Source organism: Mesoplodon densirostris, chromosome 4 (genome assembly GCF_025265405.1).
Source record: "Mesoplodon densirostris isolate mMesDen1 chromosome 4, mMesDen1 primary haplotype, whole genome shotgun sequence".
NCBI lineage: Eukaryota > Metazoa > Chordata > Mammalia > Artiodactyla > Ziphiidae > Mesoplodon > Mesoplodon densirostris.
This window is the reverse complement of record NC_082664.1, coordinates 125,436,517-125,453,787: the sequence shown is the minus strand read 5'-3', so window position 1 is coordinate 125,453,787 and position 17,271 is coordinate 125,436,517. Positions and strand designations below refer to the sequence as shown.

The window sequence follows — 17,271 nt, the reverse complement described above, 5'->3', positions numbered from 1 at the left end:
GGCTTCCTGGGGAAGGAGCATCAGCTCTAAGGCGGGTGTGAAGGAGGCATATACCCCCAACCAGGAAGGAAGTTTGTGGGTCTGGGGACAGTCCTGAGAGGGAAGAGCTGAGCTGCAGTCCCCTCCAGCCCCACCTTCCCCTCTGTCCCACCCGTCTGCCCTGCCCCCAGCCTCCCCTGCATTACCTGCTCGCCCTGCAGGGCCTGGTGGATGGTGAGACTCCGGTTGTTGTGCATAGTGAACAGGATGACTTTGCCTGTGTGGTTGAACCGGGGGGCTCCAGCCACATACACCCGCCCCTGCCTGGAGGACACGACCGATGTGACTGTGTACCCTGCCACGGGAGAAAACAGGCTGGTCTCTGGCCCTGTGGCCTGGCAGACCTCACCAGGGCCCTGTGTGTGGCTCAGCTGTGCCACAGGACTGGTCGCTGAACGGAGAGCATTCAGACCAGGCCGAGCAGATGTGATACCACAGGGCAGTAGTTCCCAGGCGCAGCTGAGGAGGCCTGGAAGAGGCAGGGCCGTTGAAGGTTGGGGAGAACTCACTGCGCCCACCCCCTGCTTGAAGGCATCAAGGAAGCCAGGTGGGGCCACTAATAGGCACTGCTGACCTGGAACATGCACATCACATGCTTCACCTGCCTCACAGGTTGAGTGCATGATGGAACAGGGAGGAAAGAGAAAGGCAAACCCTAGCCACGTTTCTTTTATATTGGGCAGGCTTTGTTTTTGACCCCCACCAATAGTCTCTCTGGGGATCAACCAGTGTCCTCTTCATTACCGGAACCCCCTGCTAAGTGGTCCACCAAAAACTGAAGAGTTGGCTGTGCAGAGGCGAGGAACTGCTCCGCTAGGGGCATTTAGGTGGAGTCTCAGGGACTCCTGCAGCCCCAAAGCTTTGCAAACTCAAAAGAGGGAGTGACTAGGCTTCTTTCAGTGCACTCAAAAAAGAAAGAGATGGAAACCCAGAGGCTCTTTGGGAAAGGCCACCAATCCGTGTTCTTAGGATCTGCGCTTGATCACTGTGACTTTCCAGTCGAGCGTCCAGCTCTGGGGAGTGACTGTGCAGCATCTTCAGGCAATTCTCCTGAAAGTGGGGCCCCGGAAGGTGTGCAAAGCCGAGAGTCCCACTTTCTGCCAGGCAACTGGATCATGGATCCCAGTTTTTAGATGGGCGTCAGGCCTTGTTGGCAGTTCCTGGGCGGTTTCTGGGGAATGCATGTCTCCTTCTGCCATGTGTGCATGCCTGCGTGTGTGTGTGTGTGTGCGCAAGCTTGTGCCCATGCACGTGCGTGTGCCTGTACGTTTGTAGGTAACTGTCTCTCGGGTCACCGGTTGCTTCCAGTCTGGCTGTGGGATGCACAGAGGGGCCGATGCAGTGGCCGGGAAGGTGGGTGCAGTAGGGTGGGCTACTCTGGTTCCAGACACACCGTGTTTGACTCTTGGAAATGTATTCTGGGAAGTGGAGCTTGAAAGGTAGGTGAGACCAAGATATCCCATGGCGGGTGGCTAATGTGACCGTGTATTGAGGGTAGGGCGGGGTTAGGCTTGTGGTGCGGAGCAAAGGTTTCTTCTGAGTTGAGCGCTCAGTGGCACTACTGAAAATGTTCTCATTTGGCCCTGGGCCTTTGGGCTTCCTCAGAAGGAGGGACAGTGGTGGTGGGAAGGTCTTGGGGGCTGAGTGTCCTGGGGGCAGGCGTGGGCTGACTCTCAAAGCTCCAAGCTGCGCTGAGAGAGAGCTTCCTGCTTCCCAGCCGTCTGCTGGCAGTGGTTTCAGTTCCCATGTGGCTCCCTGACCAGCAGGCGGGGCCCCCCCGAAAGCTGGGCAGCCTCCCTGAGGGCCTGACAGGAGGACCCCTGGCCAGAAGTCCATAAGCTTCCCGAGTGTGGAGGCGGAGAGCCTGGCCGGCCTGTCTCCTTCCCCGAACTCCCCCTCTCTCCTGGGGCACATCGGGAGGAAACTTCCAGAGACCCCAGACACTGCCCTCGCTGGACGAACCCCCAGAGGGAAGAGGAGGAAGAGAAAGGCACTCCCTCAGGACTCACACCCAAGGTGGTGACTATAGTTAAGGCGAGACAGTTTGGCCTCATGAAGGCCATTCATCCTGGCTCTGCACCCCCCAGGATCTTCTGGGAGGATGAGTGACCTTCTCACCGCAGAAAGATCCACTGCCAACTCTGGATGGCCCAAGTTCACGGAGAAGTGGAGTCCGAGGCTGCATTAGTGATGAGTAACTTCACAGCTGGTGGACTCCGTTCAGAAACTCAGAAGGACTCACAGACAATGGGAGCCCTGGGCATTCGCCCCCTGCTCCCTTCGTTCTTGTTCAGCCCTTTCAGAAAGGACATGGCAGAAGGGCCTCAGCATGGATGGTGGAGGCCCTGCTCCTGCAGAGCTAGAGGCGACTGGGATCTGTCAGGTAAAGGTCTCACAGCCGGGACCTATCACCATCAGGTCAACGATTCATGCTTTTCTTTTTACAACCACTCTAAGGTACTTAATGGGAACTGACTTCTGCCTTGATTGTAAAGCTTAACACATCCTCGACTTGCATTGTGCCTTGGGGAGCCAGGCTTCGTGCACTCAAACCTGAAAACACAACAACAGCTGCCCCAGGGTCTAGAAGCATCAACCAAAACACGTTTCAGGTTGGGGTGCATTGCTTGTCATTTATTCTGCCTGCTTATCGAGAGTTTGTGACGTGCCAGGCATGGCGCTGGATGTGGTGGATGCCAGGCTGGAGAGGCAATGACCCCTGACTGTGCCTGAATCAGCACAGAATACGCAGACAGGCCCCTGGCCTCAGGTGTGGGCAGGTTCTGGATCCCTCAGGTCCCCTCCTCGCCCACCGCCCGCCAGCCACCCCTCAGCTCTGGCTCTTACCCAGGTACGCGCCGTGGTTCTTGAGCTCCTCGGGGAACTCCTTCAGGTAGGACTCTCGGAGAGGAATGACCTTCCCGCCGCTGGTTTCCTTTAGCACAGCTCCATTCCAGTCATAGGCACCAACGGCTCCCAACAGAATCCCGTCCTGACATTGGGAAGGGGATGCACATCAGCTCATGTCCCCCAGGTGCCCCTCGCCGGGAAGCTGCACCACGTCCGCAACCATGAAGCATCCATCTGCCTGTCCCCTCTGGCACCTTCTCCTGGGTTTGTTATTTAATAGCCCAACTTCCAGCCAGGATTCTTGGCTTTTGAAGGCAGCTAGGAACTTTGAAGGAATGTTCTAGAAACAAACTCCAAATCCAGGACCAAACCTCCATTCCATTTTGGGCTTCAGAACCCCTCTAGGAAATCTCTTGTCGCCATCCCTTCCTTCTGACACTCCTTTAAGTGGTGTCCCTATGCTTTTCCTCCTTCCCGTTCCTTCGCAGTGTCTGAGTTGCTTTCCTGAGTGTGTAAATCCTACTTCTTCATTTCTTCAGTAAAAAGCCACTGTGTGTCTATCTTGTTTCAGACGCTTGGTGCTGGGGATACTGTCCCTGCCCTCACAGAGCTCACAGATACTAAATAAATATACCAATAAACATAATACTTGCAAACTGTGGTAAATGCCACACAATGAGGGATATGATAAATGTCATGGTGAGGTTGAATTTAGATTGAGAGGGGGCTCAGGAAAAGCGCTTTGAGCAAGTGATGCTTACCCAGACACCCGGAGGGATGGGATTTATTTATTTAATTTTTGGTGATATTTAAGTTTAATTTAATACAAACGTCACATACTTCTACCTTCTCGGAAATGGTTGCTTCATCTTAACTAAGGAAATGGAAAACTATTATGACTTAAGTCTTCATTCTGTGATTTGTGTGTTTGGACAAGTTTAGGCAGACAGCAAAAGCTCCAGAGGTCCGGCCACCAAACCTACAGCATTGTGCAGATGCCCTGAGGCTGGAGAGAGTTCAGAGCCTTTGGCTTAGGGAACTGAAAGCTGTTTGATGGGGCTGGAGCCTTGAGGAAGAGGGCAAGGTGGCTCAATATGAGGCTAGACATATAAGCCAGGTCCACATTTGTGACAGCCAGCACCCCAAGGACAGGAGCTTGTCTTTAGTTGCAGGGTAAGTGGATGCTGCGATGCCTGGGCAGGAAGATGGAGAGCTCTGGCTCCTTGAGGGGAAGCCTCCAGGGTCATTTCCGAGGACTGGGTCCACTCACTCCCTGGGTTGCCCCTGCACCCTATCCCCACGCCCCCAAACCATCCACATAACTAGTGGGTATAGGAAGACAAACAGCAAGCACTCAGAAGAGGAAGAGAAGTGACTAGGGACAATGAAGGGCTGAGGAGGGGGCGTGGAAGCAGGGAGGGGCTGCCTTCCTGGGTCACCTTGGTGACCATGTGCCAGGGGCATCCAGCTTTGCCTCTCAGCTTTGGGCTGTTAAAGCACAAGCTGGTGAAGTCACCTCTCTCCCACTGAGCCCTCCTTCAACCCAGCTGGTCAGTGGGATTTGCGGTTTCCCCACCACTTGTGGTCCGAGGCACTCAATTTCTCCTTGCCCCCAAAGCAATGGTGCCAATAGAAAAATGTGACTCTGGCCTTGGGACAATCAGAGCCATAACTAAACACACAGGCGGAATCCCCAGGCACTAATTTCATTACTGGCAGTGGAGAGGGCAAGACTGTGAACCATAATAAGCTAAGCTTCCTTTTCTCATTTCCAAGGTGTCACTTTAAAGAGTAAAGTTGATCATATATAAGGATTTTTAAAAGTCCTAATATTCTAGAGGTAGAACTGACTGTTCAGACAGGATGTTTTTACAGCTATAAATAAGCTGCTCTTGGGTGAGTCCAATGTGCTGGGTTGTGTTTAAAGTCTCACTTTCTCATTAGCTTTCTCCCTCCCACTCTGTGTGCCTCAGCCTGGGAGAGTCTGACAATCTGCTGGGTCCAGGATCCGGGCCAGGGCCTCAGGGACTCGCGCCAACATTCCTTGCACTTGGGGTGTGCTCCATTCTTTGAGGGACCCTTTCTCATCCAGTCACTCATTTGTGAGAGACAAGTGGGACAGATATTCATTATCTGCACTAGACTAATGAGCATCCGAGGTTCAGAGAGGGAAAGGGAGTTGCCCGAGGTCACACAGCAAGTCAGAAGCAGGGCTGGGACGGGGTTGGTCAGAGGAGAAAATGACTATCTGCTTCGCCAGAAGCCCCTAGATTCTGCTTCTGATGCAACAGCAGACCAGTCTCTGCTTCACGGGGAGGCCTTTGAAGATGAATGTCTGGCTTTGTAGATGACTGGAAGCCTTTGCAATGTACTGAGAAGGGCTGGCTCAACCTGGGTGCCTGGGATTCAGCTGGGGAGACCTCATGCTGACTCACCACATGTGGGGCTGGGGAATTCCATCGGGATTTCTGCATTTGGCAGCACTGGGCAAGGGTGAGGGTCCCAGGCTCTCACCTTGTGCCATTCTAGCCAGCAGTGGCTCTAGGCTTGCGCTCTAGTGGGAGGCCATTTCCTGAGCAGGGTCTCCTGGGGGCCCTGCTGTGCGTGGAGAGGGCGCACTGAGGAGTGGGTGGGCTGAGAGGGCAAGCCAAGGCCACCAAGGCAAACCTCAGGTTGTCACAATCTTCTCCCAGTTGGGGGAGCCCAGACATTTTGAGTTGGGAAAAAATCTGGAAGGGTGGAGCTGAGAAAAGGACGAAAGCTTTGACAGAAGAAGCCAGGCATGCGAGCCCAGCTGGAAAACAAACAGCAGGGCATCTGGGGAAGAGCCGTGTCCCATGCCCCCGGCCTGGCACCGGCTCCCTGACTTACGGCCTCCTCTCCTACAAGGCCTCTGGGGCCCCCACCAGATATTACCAGGGTGTACCTGGGTGGCCTTGCACAGATGGACTCTCGGCACCAGCTGACTTTCCTGGTGCTCTGTGAAGAAATGAGGACACAAGCTTCGTGGCCCTCAGGAGGTCTAAGGCCAAGTCTGTGCCCTCCCTGAGGACGACCTGTACCTGTACTTGCCTGAGCCTGGCACTCACCATCAGATCCTGCCAGCTCAGCTCTCAGCTGCCCTCTGACCAGCCCTGCAGCAGTATTACCTTCCCAGCTGAGCTGAGTGCTCCCTGGTGTGTGGCCATATCTCCCCAAACTCCATGTTCCAGCTAGTCCCTGTCCCCAGCCAGGGTCAGGTCACATCCCCAGCACAGGAAGCAGCATATTCTAGAACAGTGCTTCCCAGCTGGGGGTGGTTTAGCTCCCCCAGGCAATATTTAGCGGTGCCTGCAAACAGCTCTGGTTGTCCCAGCTGGGGGTGGTGTTGAGGTTACTATGGCCTCTGGTGGGTAGAGACCAGGGATGCTGCTGAGCACCTACGACACACAGGACAGCCCCGCAGCAAAGAAGTAACCAGCCCAGGGGGTCAAGAGGTTGAGAATCCCTGGCCTGGGGGTTAGAGCATGATCTCTGGTGTCAAACATTCCTGAGTTCCACTTCTAGCTCCAAAACTTCTAGCTGGGTGACCTTGGGAAAGTTCCTCACTCTCTCCTAGCCTAAGGGTCCTCAGCTGTAAATAGTTTTGTGGTGAGAACTAGCATTTTGAATCCTTGGCAGGGCACCTGGCAGCCAATAAGGACTGGGTACATGGTACTTCTTCTCATTCATTAATTCACCCATAAAGCACTTCCAGGGAGGCAGGAGTCAAAGAATCAGATCTCACAGTCAAGTTGGACCTACCTATGAGTCAGTACAGCTGCCTGTGAGGAATGATCTGATAGAGGCAAGGACAACTTATTTTGAGGACCCACTGGAGGGGGTGACCAGCCGAGGGGGTGGGTGGGTGCATGGTGGAGTTAGGAAAGGATTTTAAGAAAACCTTACTTATTAGGAAGTCTCGAAAGGCACACTTCCAATTCCAAGCCTCAAGATTCAATTCCACACATATTTTTCAGACATCTGCTCAAAGACTGAGGTTCACAGAGGTTAAATGATTTGTCTGAGGCCACATGGCCAGGCAGCGCTTTCCTCCAGCCTGGTAGTAATGGAATGAGAACACCAGATGCTAGAAGTTCTTGGCATTGGAGAGGCAGGACTGTGGAGGCAGGTGGAGGTGGTTCTGTTCACAGGGAGACCACCTAGAGGGCACCGAGGGCTGGCCTCCTCCCCCAGGCTCCCTCGCCTGCATTTCCATCACCAGAGTGGCCGTGGGGCGGGCAGGACTCTGTTCCCAAGAGCCCCTTCTAAGGCAAATGCATCATTAAAAGGGTGGGTTATGCTTTAACTAGCTGCTCAGATTCTCACAGTAGAAGATGTTTTCAACAAGCCTAAAGTGGAGCCTGAGGAAGGGATGAGTGCCTGGAGCTTTAGATGGGGTTGGGCAGGAGAGACTCAGAAACAGGCCTGTAACATTTCTGTGGAGAGGGGTCCCACACCATTCGTGGTGCTGGAAGACAGTGGTCAGGGCACAAGGAGGGGGCGTCGAGAAGCGGGTGTGGGGAGCAAAGGGCACGCTGTTACTTGACTGCTCATTCCAGATCAGAGGGTGGGTTATTTCTACTAAGGGGTCTTGGAACAAGGCCCAGGAGTGAGGCACTGGGCACCAGAGCACAGCCTGAGGACATGGGGCTGGGCTTTGGAGGACCTCAATGAACCAGAAATGATTCCTGCCACCAGGAGTCAACTTGTAAACAATCCAGAACAGCATGGTGGCAGACTTTGGCTACCATATCCTGGCCTCATATGGGGGCAGCCCTGACTGCCTGCCCCAGAGCTGGCAGGGGGAAGAGTCCACCATCTAGGGCTAAGAGGACTCAGAAGGGCTTTACAGCCTTTAGGTGTCAACCCCTCATTTCACCATTATGGATGAGTTTCTTTTATTTTTGATTGAATCAGATATGCAAAGCGAATTCAAATGCAAAACTCTTAGGAAAGATGACAACTTTGGGCTTCCCTGGTGGCACAGTGGTTGAGAGTCCGCCTGCCGATCCAGAGGATGCAGGTTCGTGCCCAGGCTGGGAGGATCCCATATGCCGCGGAGCGGCTGGGCCCGTGAGCCATGGCCGCTGAGCCTGCGTGTCCGGAGCCTGTGCTCTGCAATGGGAGAGGCCACAGCAGTGACAGGCCCGCGTACCGCAAAAAAAAAAAAAAAAAAAAAAAAAAAAAGATGACAACTGTAAGGCTTCAACAGTTGAGAACCTTACATAATAGCCAATAACCTTAGCTATCCCGTCCATAGCCCCAGAAGGGCTGCTGAAAAGGGCACAGGCTGAAGAGGCAGCGGGTGGCTGGGGCTGTTGGTCTGGGAATAAGACTCACCCCCAACCCGTCCCCTTGGCTTGTTTCAAATGTAACTGAGGCTGGGCCTGCCGGACCATCAGTGTGTAGTTTAAAGGAAAAATCAACTGTTCCCATCTTGGGTGAGTGGTCAAGTCTTTTGTGTAGACAAGACCCACCCTAATAAAACTGCTTCCTTCTGTAAAATTTTGGTGTTGGGGAGATTTATGGAGTGCAGTGTAGGAGGGTCCATCACGGAAGGGGGCTCCCCTGCAGCTCCATCCATCACCACAGGCATCAATTATATATGGTCCTCTTCCTTCCTTCACACCTTGTGGCCCATGGGGATTACAGACTTAGAGGTATGGATCCCTTCTGCAAGCTTTCTGGCAGATTCATGCAGCTTTTTCTTGGTTACCCAGCTTGACAGGGAGTTCATCACCTTAGCAAGCAGCCAGCACTAATAGAAGCCACTCCAGCTCTTAGCGGCTTTTGCATTCATTTCCAAACGCTAATGGAACCATTGGCTTACAAATCTATTCTGAAATGTGACCAGGGATCCATAGCTAATTTTCCTGATGGTAATTTCTGGAATATTCTCTTTCCCCTTTTTGCTAATCAGGACTAGAGTTTCCTGGGGCTCCAGGTCCCTGGGTTTTCCCAGCAGCTCTGAACTTTGGCCATTAGCCTGGAATGTAATGCCTGTGGCCTGGAGCTTTAGTGCATCCGGAGGCCAGGGAATGTCTTGGGGCCTCCTCTCCTAACCTGGGCTCTGGTCCTTCCTTCCTCTGGTTGCTTTCACCCTTCCTAACTTGAAGGCTGATTTCACTGCTAGGTAAGATGGCAGCAGACCAGGTTATCAGACCCTGGGCCTTTCCTCTGCCATTTGCGAACATTCTACTGGGTCCTTCCCCTGGGACTAGGGGTCTTTCCTTCTGACAGAGCTCAACAGGCCCAGGGCAGCTGAAGACCCTTTCAGCACATTTGCAGGAAACAGCTGCCTGAGGCTGTCTGTGGAGCATTTCCAGTGGAGATGGAGCCCAGGGGTCCACACAGGAGATGGACTCACTCGGGCTCAGGACCAGTTCCGGGCAAAGCTGAAAGGCCAGACCTTCCTGCCTCCAGTTCCCAGAGAGGTCCGACTGACCCCGAGAGCTGCGGGGTTGGACTCCGTGGGACAGGACAGCTGTGGCCAATTATTTTATTTTTAAAATAAGTTTATTTATTTATTTATTTTTGGCTGCATTGGGTCTTTGTTGCTGTGCACGGGCTTTCTCCAGTTGAGGCTAGCGGGGGCTACTTTTCGTTGCGGTGCACGGGCTTCTTCTCATTGCGGTGGCTTCTCTTGTTGCAGAACACAGGCTCTAGGCGTGCGGGCTTCAGTAGTTGTGGCAGGTGGGCTCAGTAGTTGTGGCTCATGGGCTCTAGAGCACAGGCTCAGTAGTTGTGGCACACGGGCTTAGTTGCTCCGCGGCATGTGGGATCTTCCCGGACCAGGGCTCGAACCCATGTGCCCTGCATTGGCAGGCGGATTCTTAACCACTGAAGCACCAGGGAAGCCCCTGTGGCCAATTATGATGGCATCAGCAGCCTGGAACTGAAAAACCTCTGTGCTCTAAAATAGCAACCCAATGGTCAGTCACAGCGCCAGACAGCCCACCATCATTGCACAATTCCTTTGGATTTGGAAGGATTTTATTTATTTAGAAAAAATTTTTAAAAAGTATAAAAGAGTCTCAGATTCAAATGTAATCACTATCTCTTTCAAAGTCTTATCAGATAAAAACTTCCAGATGTCCGTCACTTGAAAACAAGACACAGGGTGAGAGAAGAACTGGGGTCTGTATCTACAGGGTGAGGAGAGGCACCCTGGTTTCTTTGATTAGGAGAAGAGAACAAGAGTTGAGCACGTGGAAGAAGCTGCACAGGGCAGCACATGACCTTGACCTCAATAACAAGCTGGGGCTCTGAGCTCCTGGTCTCTCCCCTGCAGCCGGGGAGCTCATTGATTTTGCAAGGACTCAACTTGTTGACACACTCTGCTGCTTGGGCCACTGTCAGGGTTCAGCTGAACTCCCCCGAATCCCTGAAGCTTGTCTTAACCTCCCTTCTCTTTAGGTTCCCTGATTCCTGGGCACACATAGATCACAGAATTAGAAGCAGGAGACTGAACTTACCATTTAAGAGTCTTTCTCCCTAACTAGATTGTGAGCTGCTGTCAGCTGAAATGTTGCCTTCGTCTCTCTATATATTGGGTTGGCCAAAAAGTTTGTTCGGGTTTTCCCTATGATGTTACGGAAAAACCCGAACGATCTTTTTGGCCAACCCAATACATCCCCAGTGCTTCGCACAGAGCTGGGCACATGGGGAGATGCTCGAAAAATGACCTCGAAATGGAAGATGGAGACATGGGACATTCACTCTCTCTTGCTGTCCCCAACATCAGGGCTGCTCCTAGATCCACTCCCCAACCTCGTCTGTGCTCAGACTTCCCCCAGGCCTGTGCACACACTTCCTCGCTTCTCCTGCTTGCTGCCACCCGTGGCTGTTGACATCCTTGTCCTCAGGGGCCTGCCCAAGTGCCAGCCTCTCCCGATCCTTCCCTGACACCCCTCTCCCCTAACCTGGGCCTTTCCTTCTGTAAGATCCTGATCACATGTTGCCTTAATTAGTGTTAGATGAGTCCAGGTGGTTCCTCATTGAGCAGGGGGTCTCCACAGGGGCTCCATGGATGGTGGGGGGGCTCCTGAAGTTGAACGCCTGTACCCAGGAGAAGTCTGTAGTTTCTGTTATCTTACTCACCAAGCTCAGGACTGCTGTTCTGCATTGTTTGCAAACTGACTCCTGTTTGGCAAGAATAATTTCCGCTTCCTTTTGATACCTTAGTTGCATGTGACAAATGCTTGTTGGATTTAATGAAATTGATTTTCCTTGCTGCATTTTCCAATCAGCCCTGACCCCAGAGTCAGGAGACCAGGGCTAGTCCAGCTGGAGCACAGGACTTGCTGCCTGACCTGTACGAATGGATGCCCTCGTCCCTCCTGATACTCGGCCCCTTACCCTCAGACTGGGAGCTCCTTGAGGGCAGGGCTCTCACCTCTGAACCTCCTGGCATCCAGCACAGGGCCCAGCACAGAAAAGGCACTGAAAAGATTTGCTGATATAACCACCTAAAATGGGACAACTATTACCATCTGCCTACTTTGCAGGGCTGTTTCTGAGCATGAATGAGGCACAGAAATTTTCTGGAAAAATTAAAGTGCTCGGCACATATTCCATGACTGTTATCAATATAGGGCAGTTATATTTATATTTTGCTGTATTCAAGCAGGCACGAGACAGTCCAGATGCAGCTCAGGAAACGCTGAGTGTGAGTTGCGTTTCCATCCATCTGCCTGCTGTCTGCTGTGCATCTGTCCCCCTCCCTCCGATGTGGGATCTCTGACTGAGGCCCCCTTAGATTCCAAACGCTCTCACGGAGCAGCTGCTCGTTGCTGGGGAGAGAGCATGAGACTAATATTTCTCTCACTTCTGTCACTTCAGCAGGTCACTCAACCTTCCTGGGACTTGGCTTCTTTATCTGGAAACTGGGAACAAGGAATCCCGCCCTGTCCACCTCATAGAGGAGTTGGGAGAATTCGGTGGGTTACTGAAAGTGATATATAAGTGGGATGGACTGATAGGCCTTTTCTGGCAAATTAGGAGGTGCAAATCTACTCCCATGGGGGCCAGCCAGGGCAGAGCATATGCACGCAAACCCAGGACACCTGTCTGTCCAAAGCATGCCACGGGGGCATGTGCTGATACTGACAACACAGGCTTTCCCTGCATGGTACTCCCAGGCGGGGCTCCACCCCAAACAGCTTGTAAAGCATGCAGCTATGGACCGCTCTGCCCCTCTGACAATCCTATGAGGTTTCAACCTCATCTTGAGAATCAGAACCAGGTGAAGCACATGAACCAGGTGAAGCCCCAGACAGAACATGACGCTTGTACACCATATGTCTGCTTGGGACCTCTGCAACATGATGCCGAGTCCACAAAGAGAGAAGCCCACGTGGGCTGCCTTCCAGAGCACACCTGACACATCTGGACACCCTCCCAACATCGATGCAGGGCCGTGCCCCTGCACACACAGGCCACATGGGGCATGCAGGGCACTATTACAGCCCAGGCAAGTGGTTTTGCCACGTTGAACTAGTCTTTGCATGAAGTTCTATGGACTGAACGGGACCCTTGGTCCTGGGGGGACACGTCCCCATGCACGGGGCAGCTTGAGACAGCTTATTATAAGTTGATGACCTTGACATCCCTCTTCCACCCACAGAAGACGAGAGGCAGAGAGACCCCAAGAAAGAGAGAAAGGGGGATGAGAGACAGCCCAAGAATGGCGAGATGATGACCCAGAGAGCTGAGAAGAGTGAGAGGGCAGGAGGGCAGCTCGAAACCCGTCCTTACCTCCACTACGTGAGAGGAAAAGCCCGTCTGTGACATCTCCAGCCCGAAGGAGGTTTCATTCTTGTTGGTGCCTGAAACAGAGGGACAGAAAGATGTTGGCTCCGCACCTGATTTCTTAGCACCAGACATGCCTGCAGCTCAGTCCCCAGCACCTGTGACCCAGAAGCACTTGCAGGGAGGTGAGAGGGGGCCCCGGTCCTGAACCAGCTCATCTGCCCCAGCAGCAGGCACCTTCCAGGTGGTCGTGTAGGTTTATTATTAGCAGCTCACTCCCTGCTGAAAAAGACTTGAAACGACTTATATTACAGGGCACACATACTATAGGGATGTCAACGTAGGGGAAAGATCCAGAAAAGTGCACAGAAATAATCTGCATTGTTGGCAAGAAATGGAATTTCCCACTTTGTTCATTCCTACTGTTCACCAGATTTGGTTCCAGATGCTTCTGGATGGTTCCCAAATATCAAATTGACCCTTAGGAGGAAGACCTGTCACCACCACAGATTTGCACAGGAATCCCATGCGTGCTGAACGCTCCTCCCTGCACAGGGCCTCCTGACGTGTCATTGGAGCCAACGTTCTCGTCACGCAAGGCGACCATTTCGAGAACAAACTCACTGATTTGGATGTTTAATTCTTAGGTGAGGGTCAAACAGGTTCATACTTTCTATTCCTTTATCATGGGTTATGATGGCTTTTCTTCTCTTTCCCTGTGTCTGTGGCTCACCATCTCCAGTGCAGAGCAGACTGCTTGGGCTCTGGGATGCTGCCCTCTATCTCTTTTGACAATCCTCCCATATGGTAGAGCCCAGTATGGCAAGGGCCCCTCAGCAATATATGGTGCAAACGAGACCCATGCAAATCAAAATGGAGTTTGAATTATTAAGGAGAGAGACAATCTGAGGAAACCCTGCAAAAAGGTGGAGCGGGAGCAGTGGGACTTGGGGGGTGAGCATTTCAGGCGGTGGAGTCTGGCTCAGCTGGGCTCAACTCGAGTTGCCAGATAAAATACGAGACGCTCAGTTCAATTCGAATTTCAGACAAACTACTAGTGGATTTTTAGTACAAGTCGGCCACAAATGTTGTATTTTATATTTGCTAAGTCTGGCAATGCTCGTTCAAACCCCAATTCCTTCCTGAGCTGTTGGAGCTCCGGCAAGTCATTTGGTCCCTTTGAGCTGCAGTTTCCTCCATGGTAAAAGGAGGGGATTATCCTTTTTCCAACGAGCCTCCGGGGCTGTCTGGAAAGTGCACAGCCTTACGTCCAGCACAGGAGCGCTCCAGTGTTGGCGGTCATCACAAAGGGAGGACTCCCGCTAAACCCTCCCATCCCGGGGGGCTGGATTTCGCTCTGTGGGCTTCACCTGCTGTGAGCCCAGGAGCGTGGACCCCTCTCAAGAAGCAGCGCTCACCTTCCAAGCTGAAGATCCTGTCCCCCAGGGCGTCGACAATGTCCTTCAGGGCCGCCTCATCAGTGACGTTGAAGAAGTGCTTGTCATCGGGGTCACTGGCGATGTATTTGATTTCGTTTAGAAAAGCTTCTGGATTGATCCCCCTGCGGTTGTAGTAGCCCAGGACCTGCCAGGGAACAGGGGCAGGGGCGACAAACCGGGACATGGCACAGACCTCCCCACACACCCATGGCCCCAGACTCGGACTCTGTTCTAAGACAGGGTTCTGGGGCTTGGGAGTGTTTTCTAGTTTTCGGAGGTTTCAGAACCTCCTTGGCAATGGAGAAAAAACCCCCCACAGCTGTTGCAGATAAACCTGGGTAGGACGGAAAGGAAATTCTCAACTGCTCTTTAGAAGATATAACAAGGAGAGGCCCATTTGAGGGCCTGGATGGCTGGTTCACTGCCCAGAACCGCCCCCCACCCCAGAGTCCCCAAGGGGTTGATGGCGAAGTCTCTAGAGGGTGGGCAGGGGCAGGACAGGTAGGACAGGACTCACGGCCACAGCGTATCTGGTCACGTTGTCCCTCTCGCTTTGCTGGATCACCTTCTCCAGGTCTGGGCTGTCGTGGGACTCCCCATCCGTGATGACGATCATCACCTTCTTGGCCCCTTTCCTTCCACCCTTCTGGAAAGCCTCTGAGCTGGAACCCAAGCACAGGCGGAGGGTCACAGAGGAAGGTGAGGATGGGGCAGCCCTGGAGCTCCTACTGCCAGGGCTAAGCCCCCGGGCAACCCTACAGGGTGTTGGGACCTCAAACCAAAGAAGCGGCTGGATTGAGATGCCCAGACTACTCGTTCGCCAGCTGCTCAGATGCGTCTTAAATCTGCTTGTCTTTAAAGAGTGACTTTAAAAAGCCCCTCTCAAGTCATGATCTTGCTGTTTGGGGGAAGCAGGGGGACGGGGTGGGTCTGGGAGGGGAGTTCAGGGTCAGGTGAGACCTTTAGAGGCCCTAATTTCACGGTTCAAAAACTCAGCCACACATTAGAATCATCTGGGGAGTTAAAAAAAAAAAGTGATGCCCAGGTCCCACCTGGACTCATGAAATCAGAACTTCTGGAGTGTGGCCTGGGCACCAGCATTTTTCAAAAGTTCTAATGAACATCGGAGTTGAGAACCACTTCCCTCAGTTCTGAAAAGGTGACGTGCCAGAGCAATTCAACAGCCAAACAATGCTGTTCCATAAAATGTGTGATGAAGCCTGACAAAGTTCTGATTTTTCCCAGGAGAACCACTTTGATTCTATTTTGGGAACTATTAAATATCAAATTCTACGACAAATATTTCTCTTTCTTGCTTTTTATTTTGTTTTCAGTGGCCGGAACAGGTGCTTGGCCTGTCTGCTGGGCAGTCCAACCAGGAGCCAGGGGGCTGGCACTCTATGGACTCTTGGAGCTGGTGACCCATCTACGAAGCAGGAAAAACTGGCTCCTGAACCATCACTGGCTCTTGGTGCCTGTGTGAGGCCAACTCTCCTTCAGACCATGAGGTTGTGAATTTTCCAATAAGGACCTAAAAATAAATGTTACCCTTAGACTCTGCAGTGAGTCCTCAAAGGTCTGACCCATAGGTTCAAGCACCATGATGTCAGGTTAAATCCCATCACCCTAAGGCTTTGGTTACCAGGGGTATCTTTTGTTACACAGCAAGCTGATGAGCTGATGTGCGTGATTTAGATGTTAAGGAATTCACAAAACTTGGAATAAATTAGTTCAGAGCATCTTCAAGCTACCAGTTAAGAGAAACAGACCATCTGTCATTCTCTTAGCAATTCTATGATATTCTGGATATGCTGGCTTTAAAAACTCCTCTAATTTTAGTATGAGGCGTGGACTGAAGCAGGGCAGAGGCACACTTGACATGACAAAATACAGAGAATATTTTGGGCTTAAGCCTGACTCAGTGGAGGGAGAACGCTGCTAGTCCTTCAAAGGAGACTCGAGATGCTTCCATGACTTCATTGGAGGGCCAGGTCCAGGAACAAAACTCCAGGAGAAAATATATGGCACGGGAAAAACAGGCTTTATTACATATGGAACCAAGGGAATTTCAGGATCATATTTCCATAGAGTGGAATGGTGTGAATATCTGTAAGAATCTGTAATAGCATAAATATTGGCATGAATCATCAGATTTAAAATTGTGAATTTGTATTGTGTAAAAGACTTGGATTTGTTGCTTTGTAAATCAGACTATAACTTCCTGGAGTGCAGTGAAAGCTTTATACTCACGACAGTTTCCATGAACCTGGAAGCCAATGTGACCCTGTGGAGAATGGTCATATCACGTCTCCTTTCTGCTCAAAACCTGTCCTGGCTCCCATTTCTCCCAGGTCCTGATAATGTCTGGCGAAACCCTTGGTAATCCCTCTGAGCCCCTCCTCCTGCTGGAATCTTCACTGATCCTGGAACCACCAGGCATGCTCCTGTTTTAGGGCCTTTATCTGAGCTGCTCCCTTTTCTGGAACCTCCCCTGCCAGGCACCTGCTTGGCCAACTTCCTCACCTCCTTTAAGTCTCCACTCAAATGTCAGCTCTTGGTGAAGCCTTCCCTGACTACTTGGTTAATGCTGATTAAATACCTGCCCTCCCCAACCTGCCTGCCTGCCTTTACCAGACTCTATTTTTCCCCCATAGCTTGTATCTCCCTCTAGCATACTAGCTATTTATTTGTTATTTGTTTTTTTGCTTATTGTCTGCCTCACCCTCTAGAATATCAGCTTCACAAGGGCAGGATATTTATCTGCTTTGTTCACTGATCTATCCCAAATGTCTAAAACAGTGTGAGGCACATAGTAGATGCTCAATAAAAGTGTTCAGTGAATGAAGGTGGCATTGCAGCGCTGTCCCGCCCCCTCCCCTCAAAGCCACACATGGCTGCCAGACTCACCTTCATGTGCACATTTGATGATGACATTCAAGAAACTTCAGTGGCCAATCACGCTTGTTTTAGCTACAATGTTATAACTCTCACAATCTGACTCCAAACCATCTTCCCAGCTGCAGGGCTTACTACTCCCCAACAGGAACCATGCTCAGAGCAAGGCTCTGAATGTAAACATTCCTCAGCTTTCCCTGTCCTCTGCCCTTACTGGGGCAGAATGTCTTCTCTCCACCTCTCCCTGCTGTAATCCTGGGGTCTGTCAGATATCCCC

General features: G+C 51.9%; 1 protein-coding gene across 2 annotated transcripts in view; it reads right to left on the bottom strand.

The window, feature by feature from the left end:
* ITGA11 (integrin subunit alpha 11) overlaps positions 1-17,271 on the bottom strand; it is a 126,988-nt gene that overhangs the window by 33,314 nt on the left and 76,403 nt on the right. For both annotated transcript variants that reach the window (XM_060097100.1, XM_060097101.1), the window contains exons 8-12: positions 14,617-14,761; positions 14,079-14,244; positions 12,667-12,737; positions 2,887-3,031; positions 186-334 (exon numbers count right to left, since the gene is read on the bottom strand). In XM_060097100.1, the coding sequence (XP_059953083.1) occupies positions 186-334; positions 2,887-3,031; positions 12,667-12,737; positions 14,079-14,244; positions 14,617-14,761 (676 nt within the window). The remainder of the gene's footprint in view (positions 1-185; positions 335-2,886; positions 3,032-12,666; positions 12,738-14,078; positions 14,245-14,616; positions 14,762-17,271) is intronic.